At 36.7% G+C, this 22,967-nt stretch overlaps 1 protein-coding gene across 2 annotated transcripts in view; it reads right to left on the reverse strand.

Annotated features, from left to right (window-relative positions):
- Nucleotides 1–208: 208 nt before the first annotated feature.
- nbeab (neurobeachin b) overlaps nucleotides 209–22,967 on the reverse strand; it is a 359,639-nt gene continuing 336,880 nt past the window's right edge. For both annotated transcript variants that reach the window (XM_055196954.2, XM_055196955.2), the window contains 9 exons: nucleotides 19,476–19,565; nucleotides 18,374–18,566; nucleotides 15,971–16,042; nucleotides 15,403–15,558; nucleotides 14,195–14,365; nucleotides 4,169–4,270; nucleotides 3,870–4,066; nucleotides 1,797–1,948; nucleotides 209–1,718 (listed from right to left, as the gene is read on the reverse strand). In XM_055196954.2, the coding sequence (XP_055052929.2) occupies nucleotides 1,628–1,718; nucleotides 1,797–1,948; nucleotides 3,870–4,066; nucleotides 4,169–4,270; nucleotides 14,195–14,365; nucleotides 15,403–15,558; nucleotides 15,971–16,042; nucleotides 18,374–18,566; nucleotides 19,476–19,565 (1,224 nt within the window). In that variant the 3' untranslated portion in view covers nucleotides 209–1,627. The remainder of the gene's footprint in view (nucleotides 1,719–1,796; nucleotides 1,949–3,869; nucleotides 4,067–4,168; nucleotides 4,271–14,194; nucleotides 14,366–15,402; nucleotides 15,559–15,970; nucleotides 16,043–18,373; nucleotides 18,567–19,475; nucleotides 19,566–22,967) is intronic.

Consider the following 22,967-nt stretch of genomic DNA (forward strand, 5'->3'; position numbering starts at 1 on the left):
AACATTTCACTTTTATCAATTATTTTCAAAAAAGAATACTTAAAACACCAGCAAGTAAATTTGTAGTACATTGTTATTTTCATGCTAAATAAAAGTGTAAAAGTTATACACTACAAATATACTGATTAAAAGTATCAGTGTTTCAATGCACTTGATAAATACTACACTGTAAAAGTTGGATTAACTTAAAAATTACTTCAATTGGTAATTTAAGTAAATCCAACCTTCACTTTTTACAGTCTTATTTGATTTATTTTAAGATTTTTTGTATATTTTAAGTACAAAATTAGTGCATGAAAATATTACTTTTACTAAGTGTACTTAAAGTCTATTTTATTGCTCTATTTTTTACCTGGGATATCAAATCTAAATTGCTATTCTTGTAACTAAAATATTAATCATGGCATCATCTTCATGTAGAAACAAATGAGATAAAAGAAACAGAAGTAATAGCCACCATGTTTTAACTGCTTATATAGCACATAGTTGCACTACAACAATTAAAAATAGATCAGTTTTCTTATTTTCATCCAGAAACTCTGAATTATAGATTTGATTTACATTATGTAATAGATTCAAAGATGCACATACAGAAAACACTACACAATGTATTGCTTACAAGAGTAACATTACAATGATATTTTTTTCTGTTTACAGTGCAGATATTGGTGCCGGGAAAAAAATCAAAGATATGTAAAAACTACACAAAAATGTTTGGAATTACAAATGATTTTGTCCAGTTGGACTTTCTCAGCACCATCAGCGTTTATCCTCATTTAGTGCTTAACATTTATAGACATAAAGCCAACAAGGACAACACATTTCCTTAAAGGTTTTTAATGCTGCATACAGTACATCATACAGTACATCTCCAGATTAACCTGGTTAACAATTAGAAATAAAATACATTCACGACAGACAAATCTTTCATCCTCACACAGACTTACTCAACATTCAAATACAGCACGTCACGGTAAACAAAAGAGCTTTTTCCTCACATTAATCATATCAAAAAACTTTTGATGTCAAATGCAGGAATACTAGACAGACAGTAGAAAGTAGCACACCACACGAATGTTTTAAATAAACAGGTTTTATATCATAAGCTCAGCATCAGAGGAGTTTGGCAAGTTTTTTCCCCAAATTATTATAAAAAACAAAAACAAAGAAAGCGATATATGCTGCAAGCAGGTAAAAAATTAAACCCCATAAAAATACTGTTATCGGTTCTCTATGCAAAATGTTGCTTTCACATTTGAAATGACAGGACTACAAGTAAAAGCCTGTTTCAAACCTACTCGTAGCTGGCTCAGGTGATACTAAGATCATATTTCGATCAAATAAGAAAAAAAAATTAAATGTGCTGGCCTCCGTCTGTGCTCTCGCTATTTATTTTAAAATCATCATCCATCCATCGCTCCTGTGCATTTTTGAAGACTTCATGCGTATCGCCAAACAGCAGAAATCTCACTTTTAAAACATTACATAAACTGCTCTGAATTCTCACTTTTGTTATTTCTTGATCTCCATTTCTTCTTCTGCGTTGCTCTGCCCCATGACGTGAGCTCCTGTGATGTCACGCATTTTCTGAGACGGGAGCAGCCTGTCTGTCATTGGCTGATTTCTCTCAGTACCTGTTTTGATGCTCGATGTGCCAGCGGTTAAAATCAATGTTGAAAGCCACAAAGCTACCAGATGCCATGCCTGTGACCAGAGTCCTGGAAGAGAAAAGATTGAGTGCTGTGAGCGTCCGACTGAATTTGAAAGTGTTGTGCATGGTGAAACCAAAGCCAAACCTCTGATCATGTGACAGATCCATTGCTCGGATGCCAGCGTCACAGCCGGGGTAGACATAGAGCTGCTTGAAGTCGCAGGCTTGCCACACCTCCACCACTCCATTGTCTCCTCCGGTCACTAAATTCTGCCCATCGCTGCTCAGGAGAACAGCCTGAGAAATATATTAACATATTCTTAAAATTGCATCAGGAGCGTGTTACTTCCTGTTTCCAAACATATACACTAGAAAATGTTATTATTATTATTTAAATTCCCCTACCTGTACACTGCAAATTACTTATTTTTGTCTTGTTTTCAGTACAAATATCTAAAAATTCTTAAATAAAGATGTATTTTCTTGATGAGAAAAATGACCTATGAAAATAAGTCTAGTTTTTAGACAAAAAATATACAAATTCAGTGAATTTGTACTATAAACAAGTCAAATAAATATGTAGCGTTTGCTAAATTGCAACCACCATTACTTATTATTAAACAATGATAAATGTTTCTAATTGAAACTGTTCATCAAAATAATTATTTTATCAGGGACATTTCAACATAAGGTAAAGCTACATTAAGTAAAAAGATTTAAGGACAACTTTACTGTTTTTAAAAATGTTCATGTTGGTATCCCAGGTAAAAATAAAGTATACTTTATGCACTGTAAAAAGTTGGATCAACTTAAAAAATTACTTCAATTGGTAACAAAATGTTTTTTTCAACTTATGTTTAAGTGAAAAATACCCTAAGTGAAAACTTAGAAGTTTTTTTTAAGTTGATTCAACTTTTCACTTTTATCAATTATTTTATATATAAATAATATTACATTTTCAAGCAAAAAAAAAAAAAAAAAACTGCCAATGGGGTAAGCAAACAAAATTCAAGAAAACACTGAATTCAAGAAAAATTCAAGAAAAATTTGCTTACCCCATTGGCAGTTTTTTTTTTGCTTGTCTTGTGCACAAAATCACTTAAATTTGATATTTTTGGCATAAAAACTAGACTTATTTTCTTGGGTCGTTTTGCTTATCAAGAGAAAGCATCTTAATTTAAAAAAATTTCTATATTTTCACTGAAAACAAGACAAAAAAGCTAAGAATCTTTTTCTTAAAAATCTATTTCTGCAGTGTTGTTTTTAGACAAAAATATAAAATGTAAGTTTAAAAAGAAAAAATTAAACAAGCAAAAAAATCTGCCAGTGGAATAAGAAAACATTTCCTGGATTAAGTTTTTATGAAAAAAGTTAATTTATTTTAAGATTTTTTTTCTTATTCCAATGGCAGATTTTTTTGCTTGTTTAAAGCACTAATTTAATTAAAGTTTATATGTTTTGTCTAAAAACTAGACTTATTTTCTTAGGTCATTTTGCTCATCAAGAAAATCCATCTTAATTTAAGAATTTTTTGATCTACTGAAAACAACACAAAAATTTTAAGTAAGAAAGTCATTTTTTGCAATGTTCACAGAATGTTTTATACATTATGTAGGATGATTTCATGAAGAAGTAAATCACAAAAATTGACTTTGGAGACACACAATTGAATAATTTACCAGAATTTACACTAATACAGGAACACAACTTCAGCCATAAACTGCAAAAAATGACTTAAGAAAAATTTTACTTAGTATTTTTGTCTTGTTTTCAGCAAAAAAAATCTAAAAATTCTTAAATTAAGATGTTTTTTCCTGATGAGCAAAACGACCCAAGAAAATTAGTTTAGTTTTTAGACAAAAAATGTCAAGTTTTATTTTGTGCATAAAACAAGCAAAAAAAATCTGCCAATCGATTAAGCAAATTTTTCTTGAATTTAGTGTTTAAGAAAAATTTTCAAGATTTTTTGCTTACCCCATTGGCAGATTTTTTTGCTTGTTTTATGCACAAATACACTTAAATTTGACATTTTTTGACTTATTTTCCTAGGGCATTTTGCTCAACAAGAAAATACATCTTAATAGAAGAATTTTTAGATATTTTTTACTGAAAACAAGACAAAAATACGAAGTAAGAAAGTCATTTTTTGCAGTGCATAGTCTTAATCTCATGTTTAACACAACCATATCAACACGCATGAGAAGTGTTGAGAACTTACACGTGTGGAGTCATTGATCTCCATTTGGGCCAGCAGTTGACCATTGATGCTGAAGTTACAGAACTGACCCCTGTCATAGTAAATGATGCAGTGGCCCTCACTGGACACTGAGATCAGACGAGGAAACACACAGTTGTCTGGGCCCTCCAGAGCCCTCAGAAGATCACCGGTGATGGTGTGAACCAGACACGGTCCCTCTGATCAGATAAACACATATATTAATGATCAGAAACACAACAGGTTACACATTATTTATTGCAAATGCATGTTGGTTACTTCATATCCGCTGTAACACAAACCTTTTGCTCCACTTATAACAATTCCCAGCTCAGCGCACACAGAAACACACACCACCTCATAGTCATGACCGGTCAGAACTGCACGGGGTGCTGGATAATCACCTGCCAAAGACAATACCATTACTCAGTGGTACACCGAAATACACAACTCTGTTGATAAAATGTACGTTCATGTACGGTGCTTGCCTGTGCAAAAATCAGAGCGGTGATATGGGTGTTATGGTTTGTTTCCAGGGTGCACTGAAAAAAATATTCATTCAATTTAATTTATTTATGCTACACACTGCAAAAAAATGATTTGCAAGAAAAATGTTCTTAGTATTTTTATCTTGTTTTCAGTAAAAATATCTAACATTTTTTAAATTAAGATGCATTTTCTTGATGAGCAAAACGACCCAAGAAAACAAGTCCAGTTTTTAGACCAAAAATATCAAATTCAAGTGATTTTGTGCATAAAACAAGCAAAAAAATCGGTCAATGGGGTAAACAAAAAATCTTAAAATTTTTTCTTAAACATTAAATTCAAGAAAAATTTGTTTACCCCATTGGCAGATGTTTTGGCTTGTTTATGCACAAAATCACAATTTGATATTTTTGGTCTAAAAACTAGACTTATTTTCTTGGGTAATTTTGCTCATCAAGAAAAGGTATCTTAATTTAAGATTTTTTAGATATTTTTGCTGAAAACAAGACAAAAATACTAAGATTTTTTTCTTGAAAATCATTTTTTGCAGTGCATTTAAACAAAAGTTTTTTATTTTATTTAATTGTACAATTTTTTGTTTAAATGTAGCTTAAAGAAATTACATGCAACCCCTTACCTTAAAAAATTGAGTCAATTAAATGAATCATTTTTTTTTCAGTGTGTCACTGTCCAGTTTCTAAGGTTGGTTTATGGCACATTGTTACACTCTCGGAAATAAAGGTACCAAAGCTGTACGTACCCTTTCAAAAAGGTACACCTTTGTACCCAAATTTGAAATTGCACGCAAAAAAGGGGACAAAAGCTGTCACTGGGGTGGCACACTTTCAAAAAATACACATTTGTGCCTAAATAATGTATATTAGTACCTCAAATGTTACCTCACAGATATTGGTACCTCACATATGAGGAATGTTTTAAAAGGGTATTGTCCCAGTGACAGCTTTAGTTCATTTTTTGAACCTTTATTGCAAATCTAAGGCATTCTTCCATGGTACCATTTAGAAAAGAAAGTCATATGATTTGAGCTACATTATTATTGTAAGGCTGAATAAATCCTTAAACCTGATAATGATGCTTGTCATTAAACAGCTAATGAAGTACCATATTCTTACAGCACACATACTGTCATGTGACTACATTAAAAACACTACACTTCAATGCACAATATAATTTGAGCAAACTAGAACAGCTGGTCTGCAGAAGACCCTACGCCCAAACCCAACACTGTCACATGATGAACGAGGAGGAGGGAAGAGGTGATATGAGGTCATTTAAAGACACCTGTCGTACCACAGCACCAGCTGGACAGGTCAATAAACTACTACGAAAGGGTAAAAAAAGCAAAAATCTTTATTTAAAATCAGTGAACAAAACAGAAAAATCTTTTCGATGGTCTCCTTTGACAATCTGATGACTTTAAGGAACACCTACACTTAGGATCCTACATTTAGGATCAAGTGCATGTAAACTTACTCTAACCCATAACAGTCTACTAGAACTCAACTGATACTCTAATAAGAGTTGTACTGAGATGTACTGAAGATGCAGCATTACTTTACTGTCTAAAGGATGATTAAAAGTGTAACCAAATGTGATATTAACTTTGAAAAATGCAATCACACGCCATCATTAAATTTGGTTTATTGTACAGATCATGGGTGTACTGTAATTTCAAGAGCTGTTTGTTTGAGAAGGACCAGGCAACATCATTACACCGTCTGATGGCCCTCCTGTGGCTCTACCCATCACGCTCGAGGAAATGCGTGTATTTGTAGACACTTCTCTAAGTTAGAGAAGCAATTCGAGCATAGTGAAATGAGCCTGTGGAGTAATTAGCTTGATTTGTGCACTGAGGAAGCAAAACAGTAATTATTAGCTGGAGGGATCAACATAATGTTTCTGCATGGATTAAACCATGATTTCTGTGAAGGCTTATGTAAGGGTTTTAACTGTTTCAGTGATCCTAAACCTTTGAACTTAACAAAACTAAAAACTTTACCCTAATGACAAAATCACATTTGAACATTTAAATGCATGTAAAATAATGTGATACAGTATGTAATAATTCGCTCAAATATGAAAACCTCTTATATCCATGAAAACATGGGTACAGATTAGCACAGCAAGTTTCACACTGTAATAAAAGCTGGATCAACTTTAAAAAGTAAAGGGCTCGTTATAGTTGTGCGTAGGTTCTACGCGTTAGCCACGACGGCGTAGGTTCCGTGTCGTTTTCCATTTATACTATTGCGTCATCGTCCGCGTCAACGTGCAAACACACGCCCAGACCGCTGGTAGGCAGTATCCACGCGTGTAACCACAGTAGCGGCGCGACTGTCAAAAAAAAAGCTTGCCAAGTTAACCCACAACCGAAGAAGAAACAGCAACTTGTTGTGTATGATTTGAGAAGACTAGCAATGATAGAAGTAAATAAACAGTGACTTTTGTTGCAGTTTGAGTTAAATCACTCCTCAACTTAGCTCATCTTTGCTTTCACCGTCTCAAGCGAAAATACCGGGACGGGAGGAGTTCTGGTGGACCAATCACAGCGCTTGCAGTCCGCGTAGAAATGACGCGCTGTTAGAAATTTTGCGAGATGCACGTCAGGCTAGGCAGATCTACGCACAGGCTACAAATAACCTACACCGAGCTTACGCATGACTACACTGCAAAAAATGATTTACAAGAAAAAGTTTTCTTAGTATTTTTGTCTTGTTTTCAGTAAAATATCTAAAAATTCTTAAATTAAGACGCTTTTTCTTGATGAGCAAAACAACCCAAGAAAATAAGTGTAGTTCTTAGACATAAAATATCAAATTTAAGTGATTTTGTGCATAAAACGAGCAAAAAAATCTGCCTGCTTGAACATCAAACACTAAATTCAAGAAAAAGCATCTTGTTTTCAGTAAAAAATATCTAAAAATACATCTTAAATCAAGATGTATTTTCTTAATGAGCAAAATGACCTAGGAAAATAAGTCTAGTTTTTAGACAGCAAAAAATTGCCAATGGAATAAGAATTTTTTTCTTGAATCAAGAGAAACAAATTTCTTATTGCATTGGCAGATTTTTTGCTTGTTTTAAGCAGTAATTTACTTAAAGTTAATGTTTTTTGTCTAAAAACTATCGCATGCTCACACGAAACTACCGCGTGATCACGTGAAGCTACCGCGTTTAGTTTCACGCGTGCGAAACTAAACTTTAAAAACAATTCTGCACATGAAGGTTTCGTGTGAGCACATGACTAAACTTTTGATTTTTACTCCAATGTCACCTTAGGGGCTCGGTACAATATGGTGGCACACTGATAACTTTAAATCTCAGTGGTTCTCATGTCTCGTGACTACTGGTTATATGTGTATCTGGTCACAGGATATGCAAGAACCAATGAGATTTAAAGTTATCAACATGCCGACAGATTTAAACAAACTCCGGTGATCTGTATTTTTGTATGGATATGCAACATATCAATTGTTCAAAACATTTGCTCTTATTTACACTGCAAAAAAATGACTTTCTTCCTTAGTATTTTTGTCTGGTTTTCAATACAAATATCTAAAAATTCTTACATTAAAATAGCATTTTCTTGATGACCAAAATTACCTAAGAAATAAGTTAGATTTAAGACAAAACAATATACAATTTAAGTGAATTGGTGCTTTAAACAAGCAAAAATTTAAATTAAGTGTTTAAAATAAATATTTTTTTTTCTAACCCCATAGGCAGATTTTTTGCTTGTTTTAAGCACAAATTCACTTAAATTGTATATTTTTGTCTAAAAACTAGACTTGTTTTCAGTACAAATATCATATTTTTCTTGAACAAAATTATCTACAAAAATAAGACAAAAAAACTAAGTAAGAACGTCATTTTTTGCAGTATACTTATTGAAGTCATTTAAAGGAACAGTATGTAGGATTGTGGCCAAAACTGGTATTGCAATAATAAAACTTGTGGCTAAAACTGGTACTGCAATCACACAACTGGTGGCCAATACACAAAATGACAACATAAACATCAGTTGAGAGATGCAACTCCACTTTTTAAATGATAATATCCTGGCCATACCACTGTTGTCAGTGTTATAAGTATTTGAAATGAAAATGATTTCTTAATGTCTAGTGACATATCAGGGCCATTTTATGATTAATTGATTTAAATTTCTTACATACTGTTCCTTTAAGGATAACTGGATGAATGTGGTTTTAAAGCTTCACCATGTTGGGCGCCATATTACATACAGTAATAACATGATGGCATTTTGATATAAAATTATTTGTTTGTGTTTAACTGAAGAAGGAAAGTCATATACATCTGGGATGGCATGAGGGTGAGCAAATTGAGAGACGAGAGAATTTTTATATGTGGGTGAACTATAGACAGTTTCATTGGATGCACGTGCATTGTCACGGTTACACATCTGGTCTGAACTTTACTTCCGGTTTATGTTTGTTTAATGGTCTGACTAGTGGCTAAAATGAACTCTGGAACAAATACATTGTCAAAAACAACAAATGTTTTGGTTTCCTAAAGACAGGAGGAGACGGCGATCACGGATCACCACTATGTGAAGGGAGGTTTGGCAGCCGCTTTGTAGTTAACCTAGTATACATTATAGTACACATTTTACACAGCAATGTTAGCTCTGTGATTTTTTTTTTTACGCTTAAGCTATGAAATATGAACTAAGGTAATCTACCTGTTGTTTATTTTGCTTGTTATCAGAAATAAACCACTCTAAAAGGACTTTGTTGTTATTTATTCTTAGCAAAGTGTCCCGGAAGTTACGCGTGTTCCACGAAAGCCGTTTGTTTATGTTGTTACTGCTGAAACCGTCTATAAGCAGCTGTAAATATTGAGTAAAAGAACTGGCTAAAAAGACTCTTTCAGTTTTCAATTAACATTAAGTATATTAACATCCACATAATTAAGACCCAGATCATTACTTTGCATGCACAGCACTGTTAAATAAACCCAGAAATCAATAAAATGACCAGTCCAAATCCAGATGTTCTTAAAAGTCTGCAAGCAATCAAAGGTTACTGAGGTCTTAATCAATACAATCCGCATTCACTGCGCCCTCCACAGGGGACCGTCTGACAGCACTAAGCCCAGCTGTGAGTGATCCGGGTGGGACGTGTGTCAGCACCGGATCCCATGGGAGACCCCGGATCACCTTCACCACAAAAGATTTAATCAGTCGGCAACCGGGTCCTTCCAAACCCTGGAAACCTCCTGGGTCCCTGGCAGTACAGCAACACAATTAAGAGGTGTAAATTGGAGAACGGCTGCTGAAGTCGTGAAGCGCCGGGGCCTTGATTGAGCCGGACGGAATTTTAATCATTGCACATTTAAGACACGCTCCTGCTTTCTCGGGCAACTGTGAAATCAATTTCTACACCATGTCGGAGTGCCGCAGGGCCCCGTACTTGGATATCCGCTGAATATTCATAGAGGTCCCGACACTTCATTGAAAGACGCATAAAAAAGCGGAGAGAGGCTTGATGCAACACGGCTGAATTTACCTCTGACATAAACGCATACTATTTACTACCGCAAGTTTAGAAAGTGTCTAAACTTTCTTTAAACATCATTTCATTTTAAATAACTAGAAGAATATAAGAGTTTTAAATCCAAATGTTTAAGCCCCACTAAAAATCAAGAAACTATTTTACCTTATGGTTGGGCCAAATATGGACATTTTGTAGTTTAATTAAAAACAACAGTTGTGTTTGTCCATACTTTATCCAACCATGGATCGAAAAAAAAAATCTGTTTTAAGTTCAATCTTTTGCTACAAAATAAATAAATAGAAAAAATGCACCACTAGAGTGCACTGTTTATTTTCTAGAATAGCGGGCTATAAGACAAACCCTTTGAACATGAGAATGTGCACTCCACACAATCCTAATCCATGCAATACATTTCACACACTAATTTAATACGGAACAATACAAATTTTATAAATAGCAACTTGACATAAAACATATTATTATTATTATTGTAATTAGATTGTATTTTTCTATTGCTCTATATGAAGAGTTTCGTTGCAAAACGAGATAACCACCGTTTTCTTAATTTGTCAGAAATCTCGTTTTTTGGTTGTACATTTCAATTAATATCAATTCAACTGCAGTTGGTTTGTTTTGATTTAAACCTTCATAACTTAAAAAATACAGCTAAGTAGCACCATAAAACAAAATGACGACTTGATAACATAATAATAAATATGTTTTGACAAAAATGTTAAAAAACTGATTTCTCTCGTTTTGCAACGAACTCTTCATACATTTTTGTTACATTATTATGTTTTGGGACGCATTTAAAGCTATTGGCATCATGTGAGCTTGATGAAGTTATGCATAAGGCTTACACTGCAAAAAATTATTTAAGAAAAATATTTTTTAGTATTTTGTCTTGTTTTCAGTAAAAATATCTAATTCTTAAAAAATCTTGAACATTTTTCTTAAACACTAAATTCAAGAAAAATTTGCTTACCCCATTGGCAGATATTTTGTGCATAAAATCACTTAAATTTGATATTTTTGGTCTAAAAACTAGAATTATTTTCTTGGGTTGTTTTGCTCATCAAGACAAAGCATCTTAATTTTAGAATTTTTAGATATTTTTACTGAAAACAAGACAAAATACTAAGAATTTTTCTTGAAAACTAATTTTTTGCATCTTCACTCCAAAAAGTGACTTTCTTACTCGTTTTCAGTAAAAATATCTAAAAATTCTTAAATTAAGATGTATTTTGTTGTTGAGAAAAATGAGCTAGGAAAATCAGTCAAATTTAAGCAAATTTATGGTTAAAACAAGCAAAAAATCTGCCAATGGAATAAGAAAAAATTTCTTGAATTAAGTGTTTATGAAAAAAGTAAACTTATTTCAAGAAATTTTTCTTATTCCATTGGCAGATTTTTTTTTTGCTTGTTTTAAGCACTAAATTACTTAAAGTTTATATTTTTTGTCTAAAAACTAGACTTATTTTCCTAGGTCATTTTGCTTATCAAGAAAATACATCTTAAAGATATTTTTACTGAAAACAAGACAAAAATACTAAATAAGAAAGTCATTTTTTGCAGTGTAATTAAATATATAACTAGTTCTTTGTTCACAACTGTATTATTAGGGGCACACAGTAAGCAGTTATGTGTGAATATCATGGGAGTTGTGTTTTCAGAGGCAGGGCTGTACGTGGCTAATTGGAGGCAGCCAGGCTGAAATCCTTAATGAAGTGTCTGAGCATCACCAAAGATAATGAGAGAACACGCTCACCTAAAAACACAGCTTCTGACATTTACAAACAACACATACTGCAATGAGGACAACACATTTACACAGCACACATACAGTACACACATGCACAAACACTACAAGTAAAAACACAAACTCTGTTCTTATTAACATGTTTTCGGTTGTTGCTACTAAAAAGTGGTAACACTTTATAATAAGGTTAATTTTGTTAAAGGACAAGTTGGGTATTTTACACTTAAAGGTAGGGTAACACATTTTGAAAAATGCTAACGGTAGCCGCCTAGCAATGAAATCCCGATCCCACCCTCAAGTCAAACCGCCATCCAAAGTCACGCCTCTTCCAAAACACGCACAGATCAGACGGTCACATCTCATGTCTCATTCAGCAGTGAGAAAACTTTGCAGTACAAAGTCGAATAACACTTCCAAAATAACCAAACAACTGGTTTACATCAGAATTAGTTTAAGCACACGTTCGGTTGTGTAGACGTAGTAACTATATCGTTACGCTAATCTGTAAACGAACACAAATTTCATAAGCAACACAATGTTTCATCAAAGTAGAATATCTGAATCCATCTCAATACAAACATATCGCGTACCTACCTTACCAAAATAAACTGTGCAACCACTCTTTGCGTCCTGCAGCTGTTTGCATCTCGTGGTAAAGCAGTAAAGTTACTGATGTTCATTTGGGGTTTTGCTCTTGCTGATCCAGGCAGTTTTTGCTATTGTTGTTTTAAAAGACGCCTTTAGTTCTGTGCCTCCTGTGTAGGTTGTCAATTTAGCAGAAAAGTTTGCTGTTCTCACTGTTTACAGGCAGGAGGTGAGCGCACGTGAAAGCGCCGATGACGTCTGGTGTCTGCGTGGACTCGCTGCGCGGTTGGCATTCAAATTATGCTTACGTATGAGGGACAAAAATGGAAACGTCCGTTCGGACCGAGGTCTATGATTTGTTGAACATTTTTTGGTCCTGCGCCTTTCACAGATGACATAAATTTCTGCAGGTGCATTTGGACAACTTGGCGCGGTGATTGCTGTCGGGATGTAGGGAGACTTTTAACCAGCATAACAAAAAATGTTTCAGGATCAAATCTGTTACCCTACCTTTAAAGCCCTGTTTTCAGATTGTTTATGATGAAATAGAACAGTTTTGGCTGAAATTTGGACATATGATGCTGGCCCGAGAATTTTCGGGTGTTTGTTCTATCACCTCCCACCTCTACAATGGATGCATAGGTGCACTGGAACAATCCTTCAACTCACCGAGTGGTCAGGGGTGTTCACTGATATGCTCACACAAAAATCTCTGCAAAAGATGCTTATCAACAGATTTTATCGTAGTTTTTGTCCAACTCCATTGACTTGTATTAGATGTGCTGTGAGGTACGGTATTACTCCGCGCCGGGAACTTTGTTTGTATTCTTGCAATTGGCAAAGGCGGATTAGTGCCACCAACTGGGCTGGAGTTTCTATTATTCAAGCTCTCAGCGGAAGAATATACAGGTGTGAGGCGTTTGGAAAAATAGGTCCACAAGTTTACAACGAATGGTAAAACACCTGTTGGAAAGCATCTTTTGCAGCGATTTTTGTGAACACCCCTGACCACTCGGTGAGTTTCACGTCTTTGTAAACGAAAGTTTAATGCATTTTAGGAAGGATTGTTCCAGTGCACCTATACAGCCATTATAGAGGTGGGAGGTGAAACAAGAAACACCCAAAAATTCTCGGGCCAGCATCATATGTCCACATTTCAGTCAAAACCGTTCAATTTCATCATAAACAATCTGAAAACAGGGCTTTAAGTACAAAATACCGAACTTGTCCTTTAACATTACTTTTTCTACAGTAATGTTAGTTAATACGTAAAAAAAATTCACTCTCTTTCTGAAACGCATGGATTTGAAAAGCTCTGTGTCCCTACTTGGCCAGCTAATCTGTACATTGTGATTGGCCTGAATACCTCTGATGTCAGCCAGAAATGTGACGCTCCTTACCATGTTTAAAAAATTCACTTACAGGGTGTGAGTCTGAAGCCAGAGGAATTATGATAATGTCGGTCTTGTCTACATCACCAATCCCAGGAAGTAAACTGTTGCCTACAATCCGTGTGTTTGTTGTAGTCCAAAAAAGAGATTTACGTTGGAGACGATAACTCGCGTCAACGTTACTTTGGGGTTTGTACCTTTTTAGCATATCGCTAACATGTACTAATACACACTTACACACCAAACGAAATGTAAAAACGTGAATCAGACAATAGGTGCTCTTTAAAAAGTGCATACATAAATAAAAATATGGCTTGTTATTCTAAAAGAAAAAAAAATACTATTACACTTCCTTACTATCATTAAATCTTGCGCTATTGTTTTTATCACTTCTTTAAGTTGCTTTGGATAAAAGTGTCTAAAAGCGCAAAATGCCTAAATATCAATCTATCTACCGATCCATCATCCATTCCTTTATCTATGTTGGCATCATGACTCTGTAATCTTGAACACTTCATGGTTAGGTCATGCATGAGTGAGTTTATGTTGCTGAGGTTGCTGAGATGTACTCACTGTTATTAGGGTTGTCTCCTATGATATGGTGTCGCCCGCTCCAGTACCACAGAAGCAGTGTAGCGTCTCTGGATCCGGACACAACGTAGCAGTCGCCGCCGATATACGATTCTGAGCGGGCCAGACATGTGACCACATCCCAGTGTCCAAACACTATCTGTGTGAGTTTGCCTGCACATCAAAACACATGTGATGGTCAGGCCGGGAGACATGGGAATACACTCTTAAAATCCTTGGATGTTTCAACCCATGGCTGGGTAAAAAGCGTTGGTTTAAACTGATCTAGAAAAACCTGAATGGCTTACTATAATCTCACACTCTTAGAAAAAAGTACAAAAGTAGTCACTGGGTCAGTACCCTTTCAAAAAGTACACCTTTGTACCTAAAGAGTGCGTATAAGTACTTCACAGGTAGATATTGGTACCAAATGTATACATACTCTATATTGCCAAAAGTTTTGGGACACCCCTCCAAATCCAATCACTTTCAGTGAAAGAAACTCTTAATGCTTCATCATACCAAGACATTTTGGACAATTTAATGCACCCAAGTTTGTGGGGACAGTTTGGGGATGGCCACTTCCTGTTCCAACATGACTGTGCACAAAGCAAGATCCATAAAGACATGGATGAGCGAGTTTGGTGTGGAGGAACTTGACTGGCCTGCACAGAGTCCTGACCTAAACCCAATCTTTGGGATGAATTCGAGCAAAGACTACAAGCGAGGCCAACATCAGTATCTGACCTTACAAATGTTTTTTTAGAAGAATGGTCAAAAATTTCCATAAACACACTTGTAGAAAGTCTTTCAAAAAAAGTTGAGGCTGTTATGGCTGCAAAGGGTGGGCCATCTACATATTAAACCCTATGGATTAAGAATGGGGTATCATTCACGTTCATGTGCATATAAAGGCAGATGTCCCAAAACTTTTGGCAATATAGTGTATCTTTACCTAAATGGAACATATTAGGAACTTTTTAAAGGGTACGCTCCCTGTGGGTTTGGGGGTCTGTCCAAATGGTTTGCCCTAACCATGGGTTGCAAATCTGCAACACCGTCACTGATAAAATGTATTTTTTTTTTGCACAATTCTCAACATGCTAAGTTATAATAAATTATAATATTTCACACCCAAATTATGCAACACTTTCCAAAATTCATGCCAGAGTCTTTGCCATGTCAGCACATACAGTACAGTAATCTCTCACCTGTGTCTGAGGAGTAAACACGGAAACTCTTGTCCCAGAAACCGCACACCAGGATGTACCGGTTATCTGCTGTTACCACGAAACACTGAGTGTTGATCTGAATACTCTGGTCAACCAGATCAGTGATCTGACGCTTGTTTGTGCCCGAGTTATTAGCTGGAACAGACATGTAAATTCATATAATTCACAAACATTTTATAGGTCTACAAGCATTATATTCAGTTATACCACAGGGCTGTTGAATGCTTTATTCTGATTGGTTGATAATTGTTTTACGGGTATGCATTATTTTTTGATAAACGCACACCTCACCTGACAAATGTCTAAAAATAACCACCAGAGCAATGTCTGTGTTAAACGTGGTATAAGCGAAATAATTGATCTCGGACCTTTGAATTATTTGAATAAATAACGCTTCGTTGTGCCGCATTGGGTGTGCATTATTTTTTTTAATTCAACGACTCGTCATCAATTATTCCTTATATTACAATGTACACCATCTTTAACATGATGCAAGTCGCGATATTTAATGTAATGGAAATGTTTCATTAACCTGCTTGTGACCTACCAATCAGAGGGTCCATCTCAATGGGTAAGTGGTGGGCCTGCTCTAATGAGTAACCTGGAGCTCCTCGAAGGCCTGTGACACACACACACATGCAGTAAAGAGGTCAGAAACACATAGTTTAAAGCATTTACTCCTATTATTTTCAAAACCCACAAAATTTCATCCCAGAGACACCTGCTCAAGTCCACTTCCTGACCCCTTCCCTAAAACAGGGGGGGCCCACCAGCCAGATTTTTGCGTGCTTATTGATTTCTCTCTTTCTCTCTGGTGTCAGGCAGGCTAGAGCTATAGCACCCTTGAGGCAGGCCTGCAGGGCAGAGACAGCCATCTTGTGCTCTGGAAGCCACATTGGGAAAATGTGGTGGCCTTATTACGTTCATTATTTTTTGGGACCGGGGCACATGGCTGGTGGTGCAGCTGCAGCCATTAGCAGTGTGAGAGAACGAGGTTGCCACGTTTGGTCCTAACATCGCTGTGTGTTGCCGTGACAGCTGGGGAGGTGTGAGGCGAATGGAGAGGCCGTCATAGGCTAATTTAGCCCATCGCCACGGCGCCCGGCCTCTGACCTGCAGGTGAGGGGGCTCCTGAAGAGCGGCTAGTTGGGTAATGTTGTTCACACATGGCCAAGTGGTAACATGTGGACAGGGCTTTTTTTGGAGCGTGTGTTAAATGTAATTTTTTAGGAGAAATTAAGTGATTGGATGTTGTCATTGCATGGGGGGATTTTTATATTTCATCATCTGTTGCGTTGTACTTTGTTCCAGGTGTTGTGTATATGCATTTGGGGGGGTTCCAGGACAGGGATTAGACTAGTCCTAGACTAAAATAAATGTAAGAGCTGTCCAAACTGAATACAACTTGAACTGAAATATCTTAAAATACATCAGTGCCTTTTGTTTCGCCTCAAAATGCACACAAGTAATGTTTTTGGTAAGGCATTTTTGTTAAAACTAGTTATATTTCCTTATTAAACTAAGGTCTAGGCCTGGTTTAAACTAATCCCTGTCCGGGAAACCACCCCATAGACTATTATGGGGCGATTTCCCAGACAGGACTTATTCTGGTCCCAGACTAAAATGCATGTTTGAGCTGCCTTAATTTAAAAATATCTTGCACTGACATATCTTAACATATATCAGTGCCAATGTTTTCTCTCAAAATGCACATCAGTATTGTTTTTGTGTAAGGTTTGTTTGTAAAAACTACTTAATTGTCGTAATATAAGCAAGGCCTAGTCCTGGATTAATATAGCAGAAAGATGTTTTATCAAAACATCACAGATTAACATTAAAATAAAATAAAAATAACTATAAAAATAAAATTGTGAATACATAATACAAAACAGTTTGAATTTAATGCAATTTGTAATTTATCAAAAACAGCTAAAGGCACAGTGAATGACATCACGTACTGTTACCAATATGCGTAGTGGTGTCTGTAGTAATTTCACATATTTAAAGCATTTAAAAGTTATATACAGTATTGGAAATATAAAGTTGACAAAGTGGACGAGAGAGTTTTGTAAATACAAATAATAGTTTTGGATTTCATTTACTAACCTACCTGTACTTAATTTTGAAAAGCAAAGGTTTCATTAAAGATGAAAAATTAAACTATGTTTTATTAACCTCCAAAGACCTGTAATAATAATAATAATTAAATAATACTTAAATACTTAATTCTGTGTAACTGGAACCTGTTGTACACAAACGTGGACACTTACACTGCTTCATGTTCAAAGAAAAATATTTGGTTGTTATATTTATTGGTTCTTCCTAACCCGAAAGAGCTGAAAGAAATCCAAAATGCAAGCCAAAACAAAGCTCGGGTCTTATGTAGGGTTCACACCAGATGCAGTAGATGCGGCAAGCGCAAGTGATTTACATGTTAAGTCAATGCAAAGACGCGTTTAGGCATCCTGCGGCACGGTACGCGTGGCGCGAATTGCGCTGCGCGTTCCACACGAATTGAGCTTTGCCGCGGGAAAAGCGCAAGTTAAAAAATCTGAAATTCTGTGGATTTCTGCGCCACGTTAACCAATCAGGATCTTGCTACTTGTAGTAGTGACGTGATTATAGCAAGCTCAGCGGAGTCGCAGAAGCCCCTCCCATGACGCGAATTTCCATGTGAATGTCTCGAATGACTAGAATTTCACACGCGAATGAAGCAAGTAAACTCAAACGTTCAAGCATCTAACTACGTGCAAATAGCGCGTTTTTGCCGCCTCTACCGCGGCTGGTGTGAACGCAGCATTAGAAGGTTAAAGAACCTCTTGCTGCATGTATCATGTTTTTATACTGTACGTGTGTGCAGAAACAGACAGGTAAAAACATAAATATCAAACATAGAATAGCCAGATAAAGAAGAGAACCAGTGCCCCAAAACCCAGCGGTTGTCACTCACCCACAGTGTTGTGCCAGCGGTTGACGGCGAAGAGTCGGCTGCAGGTGATGGTGACGACGGCGGGGAGGGTCAGGTGAGGCAGCGTGTTGGCCGCCACGTGAGTGACTGGGGAGTTTGAGGGAAACTTTAACACCATGATGACGTCCTGTTGCATCTGATCTTTAAACATGAGTGAATTCTGTGGAAGGAAACACTGTTGAAGAAGGCAAAGGATAGAAAAGAGGAAGGGAGAAATAAAAAGAGTCATTAGTTCAGAGGACAGTAGTGTAAATCAGGTTTGAAAGAAGGTAGATGAAATAAAAACAGATATTCTTTATCATTGTATAAATCATCAATTGATGACAAGAGCATTGGCTGGATGGATCAGTATGGAGCTAACTATAATATGAGCGAAGGATCGATTAAAATCAGTTTAGTAAATGAATAAAAGATATAATCCAACATTAAAAATTTTTTATTGCTCCTGTGATGTTTTTGCTTTTGAGGAACATGCTGCTGATCACAGAGTCAATTGACTTATTTATAGACAGCTTTACCAAATCTAACTTTGGGAAGATGGCTGAAATATAACCAAACATCCAAAAACGACATCTATATCAGTGCCGATGAGATGCTTCAGATAAGATTCATTGGCATTAGAGGTTGTAATTATTTATATGGCCAGTAGGGAGCACTGTTCTCCCGACATAACTTCTTTAGGACCGCTGTGATGGAGTCGTGTGCTCTCAGAAGTATGCCAGTCTGTACGTTACGTATTTGTGCAAGGGCAAGTGCGCGTGTCTGGTGAATGTTGCTGTGCAAAAGACCAATGAGTACCTGGAATAAGTTTCAAAGACATCTGTGGCTAGACAATGCTTTAAACTCAATGTTTCACTTAGTATGTTCGTGAATCCACAGCAGATCACAAAACTAAAACTGCCAAAATTTAGGGGCGTGTGAACGTAAAGCTGTTGTGCTGGGCGTTGGGAACAGTTTGAAGGTCGGGCATCATTACTACCTTGTTTGAAATAATCAGGCACACACACATGTGCACAAGCACACTGATTTTAACACACACACACACACACACACACACACACACACACACACACACAGTTCTCACCAGGTGCATGGCGGAGCTGCGAGGAGGATGTGGCTCGATGAGCAACTGAGATGGCGTCTGTCCAACGCTTTGGATCTGAGCCTCTGTGGCCTGCAGCAGAGAGAGAGAGAGAGAGAGAGAGAGAGAGAGAGAGAGAGAGAGAGAGAGAGAGAGAGAGAGAGAGAGAGAGAGACGGAGAGAGAGAGAGAGACGGAGAGAAATGAAGGAGTGAGGGGAGAGGGAGAAAGATAGAGAAAATCAAGCATGGCAGAGAGAGAGAGAGGAGAAAGATGGAGGAAAGAAAGAACAAAAGAGAGGGAGAAAGAGACACACACATGCACAGAAAGAGAGAGAGAGAAAGAGAAAGAGAGAGAGAAAGAGAGAGAGAGCCATAGATTGATTAAAGATGAATCAAAGGTGAGAAAGGAATGCAGAAAAGGCAGAAGATAACAAAAGTCAAAGAAATGTATCGAAAAAGAAACGATGATAAAAGAAAGAATGTAAGAGAAACAAAAAGACAAATGATAGAGAGAAAAAAGTGAGAGCAAGCAAGAGAGAGAGAGAGAGAAAGAGGAGGCTGTCACTATCGATAGGCATCAAAGTGATGGGTCAATGCGTTACTTGACAATGCAAGCAAATCCTCCACCCCCCCACCCTCCAGCTTTGCCAAAGCCTGTAGAGTCATCCGAGTGTTAGTATAGAAGAGACAGGCCTTTCCCTATTAACATGCTTCAGTTAACTGTTCCCATTTCTAGGAGCAGGGCCCACGTACAGCACCTCCCCACCCCTCCCTCGCCAAGCAGACGCTAACCTGGACTGACGCGCAGCCGGGACTGCGGCAGAACCCTCCCTCTCTAATGTTATTGTGCCAGAGACAAAGGGCAGAAAGAGCAAATACACGCTGTAGCAAAGATGCACACACACAGTAATATGCATGTATCTGGTAGTACTATTTCTAATGATATACTAAATAATGTGATAAAAACACAAACCTGTAAAATAGAAATGCATAGGCCACTTTGAATAAAAGCATCTGCCAAATGCATAAATGCAAATTAGAGCCTCTATTGAGTCAAGGGATGTTTACATTTTTATTTACATTTATACATTTGGATGGTTTTATCCAAAGCGACAGTCTACCATCCATCCAATATTATAGCATTAAAGGAAAACACCACAATTTTTCAATATTTTACTATGTTTTTACCTCAACAAGATGAATTAATACATATCTATCTTTTTTTAATGCGTACACTTAATCTTTGTACAGCGCCTCGTGAATGTGTTAGCATTTAGCCTAGCCCCATTCATTCCTTAGGATCCAAACGGGGATGAATTTAGAAGCCACCAAACACTTCCATGTTTTCTTTATTTAAAGATTGTTACATGAGTAGTTACACCAGTAAGTATGGTGGCACAAAATAAAACGTGGCGATTTTTTAAGTGGATAAAAAATGAAAACTATATTGTATGGCAGGAGAGCACTTATTTTGCAGTACTTCCACCTCGGGTGCAGTAATATTGACCGAAGTTTGAGCGAGAGGGGGAGTAGTCAGGAGTGATGATGTAACTGCGCGCCAAGGTGGAAGTGCTGCAAACTAAGTGCTTTTCCGCCATACAATATAGTTCTCACTTTTATCAGCTTAAAGGTGCAGTGTGTATATTTTAGCGGCATCTAGTGGTGAGGTTGTGAATTGTAAACAACGGCTCAGTCCACTGCTCACCCCTCGCTTTTAAAACACATAAAGAAGAGCTACTGTAGCCACCACCGGACAAACATGTGATCGTCGGAGACAACTTAGTAAAAAAGTTTGTCCGCTAAGGGCTTCTGTAGAAACGTGACGGCCTAAAATGGCGACTTCAATGTAAGGGGACCCTCGGTTTATGTAGATAAAAACGTCTCATTCTAAGGTAATAAACACATAACGGTTCATTATGAAAGGTCTTTATACACCCCTGATAATATAGTGTTGTATATTAATTAGCATTTCTGTCAAAAGATCCTTCTAAAAATTACACACTGCACCTTTAAAAAATCACCACGTTTTATTTTGTGCCACCATACTTTAAATAGGGAAAACATGGAAGTGTTTGGTGGCTTCTAAATTTTTCCTGTTTGGATCCTAAGGAATGAATGGGGCTAGGCTAAATGCTAACACATTCACGACACGCTGTACAAAGATTAAGTGCACGCATTCAAAAAAGATAGGTATGTATTAATTTGTCTAAGTTAACGTAAGAACATAGTAAAATATTGAAAATGGTGGTGTTTTCCTTCAGAGCATAGGGCTTTAAAGGACTCTGTATGTCATATGACAAGTTCAACATTCAGATATAAAGGGTATGGTGACACTGATAAAGCGGACGTCCAAGCATTAGAGCTCTGAGGGAGAGATGTTGTGTTTGACTATGGGAGATGCTCGGTTCGGCAAAGAAAGATTGATGCGATCAGAGCCACACAACAGCCGAGGGGAGCTTGTAGGTGCCTGTCAATGTTACCGTGCACAGTGGCACATGTGCGAACTCTCCACATCTCCTGGGCTCTACACACACATGCACAAGCAAACGCATACAAACAGCCTATCAATAACCAACGCAGTGACATCCGTCTGTCAGCATTACATAACATAATGAAACTATGAGGGATGTGAGTGGAGTGAAAAATGAATAAGAGATTTCCGTTCTTTATGGTTTGTTGACATACGGTTTGGCTCATGTGACATAACCGCTGAAAAACGCTATGACATTCACTTGCTGGAACATTTATAATCTTAATCAAGTCATAATTCATATGACTAGGCATAAAACTTAAGACAAAATAAAAGTAGCAATCAATTACTCAGTTAAACTTCCTAAGTTTCAATTACTGTAAACACTTTTTTGTTGCCTTGGTTTAGGTGATATTACAGGACTCTAAAACTCACTGTACTTTGGATAAAGTGTCTGCCAAATGCAAATGTAAAGGTGCCAGATATTTTAAAGAGCACCAATATTGTCCGATTCATGTTTTTAAATTTCCTTTGGTGTGTAAGTGTGTATTAGTACAAGTTATGTATTAAGTGTATTAAGTGTATTAGTATTAGTACTCCAACGTAATTCTCTTTTTTTGGACTACAACAAACACACGGATTGTAGGCAATAGTTTACTTCCTGGGATTGGTGATGTCGACAAGACCGACATTATCATAATTCCTCCCACTTCAGACTCACAGCCTGTAAGTTAACTCCTGTCAGCGTTGCATTGTGAGCAAATATTTCAAGCGTTTTGTTGCGTAAGAGTCATCTTCAGTTTTTTAAGTAATAAATAGTGTATTTGCATTTTGTGCAGGAGTAAAAGATCGGATTGATATACGTTTTGCCAAGACACATTTATGTGGCCAAATGTAAATGGAACTGTTTTAATAAATCAGATAGCTATCTGATCAGAGAAAACACATGAAGTGACCAGGTGTAAAAAGCTGACAGCTTTTGTACCTTTATTTCTTCGACTTTACATTATCATAGACTGTTCCC

The sequence above is a fragment of the Misgurnus anguillicaudatus genome, chromosome 24 (genome assembly GCF_027580225.2).
Source record: "Misgurnus anguillicaudatus chromosome 24, ASM2758022v2, whole genome shotgun sequence".
Classification (NCBI taxonomy): domain Eukaryota; kingdom Metazoa; phylum Chordata; class Actinopteri; order Cypriniformes; family Cobitidae; genus Misgurnus; species Misgurnus anguillicaudatus.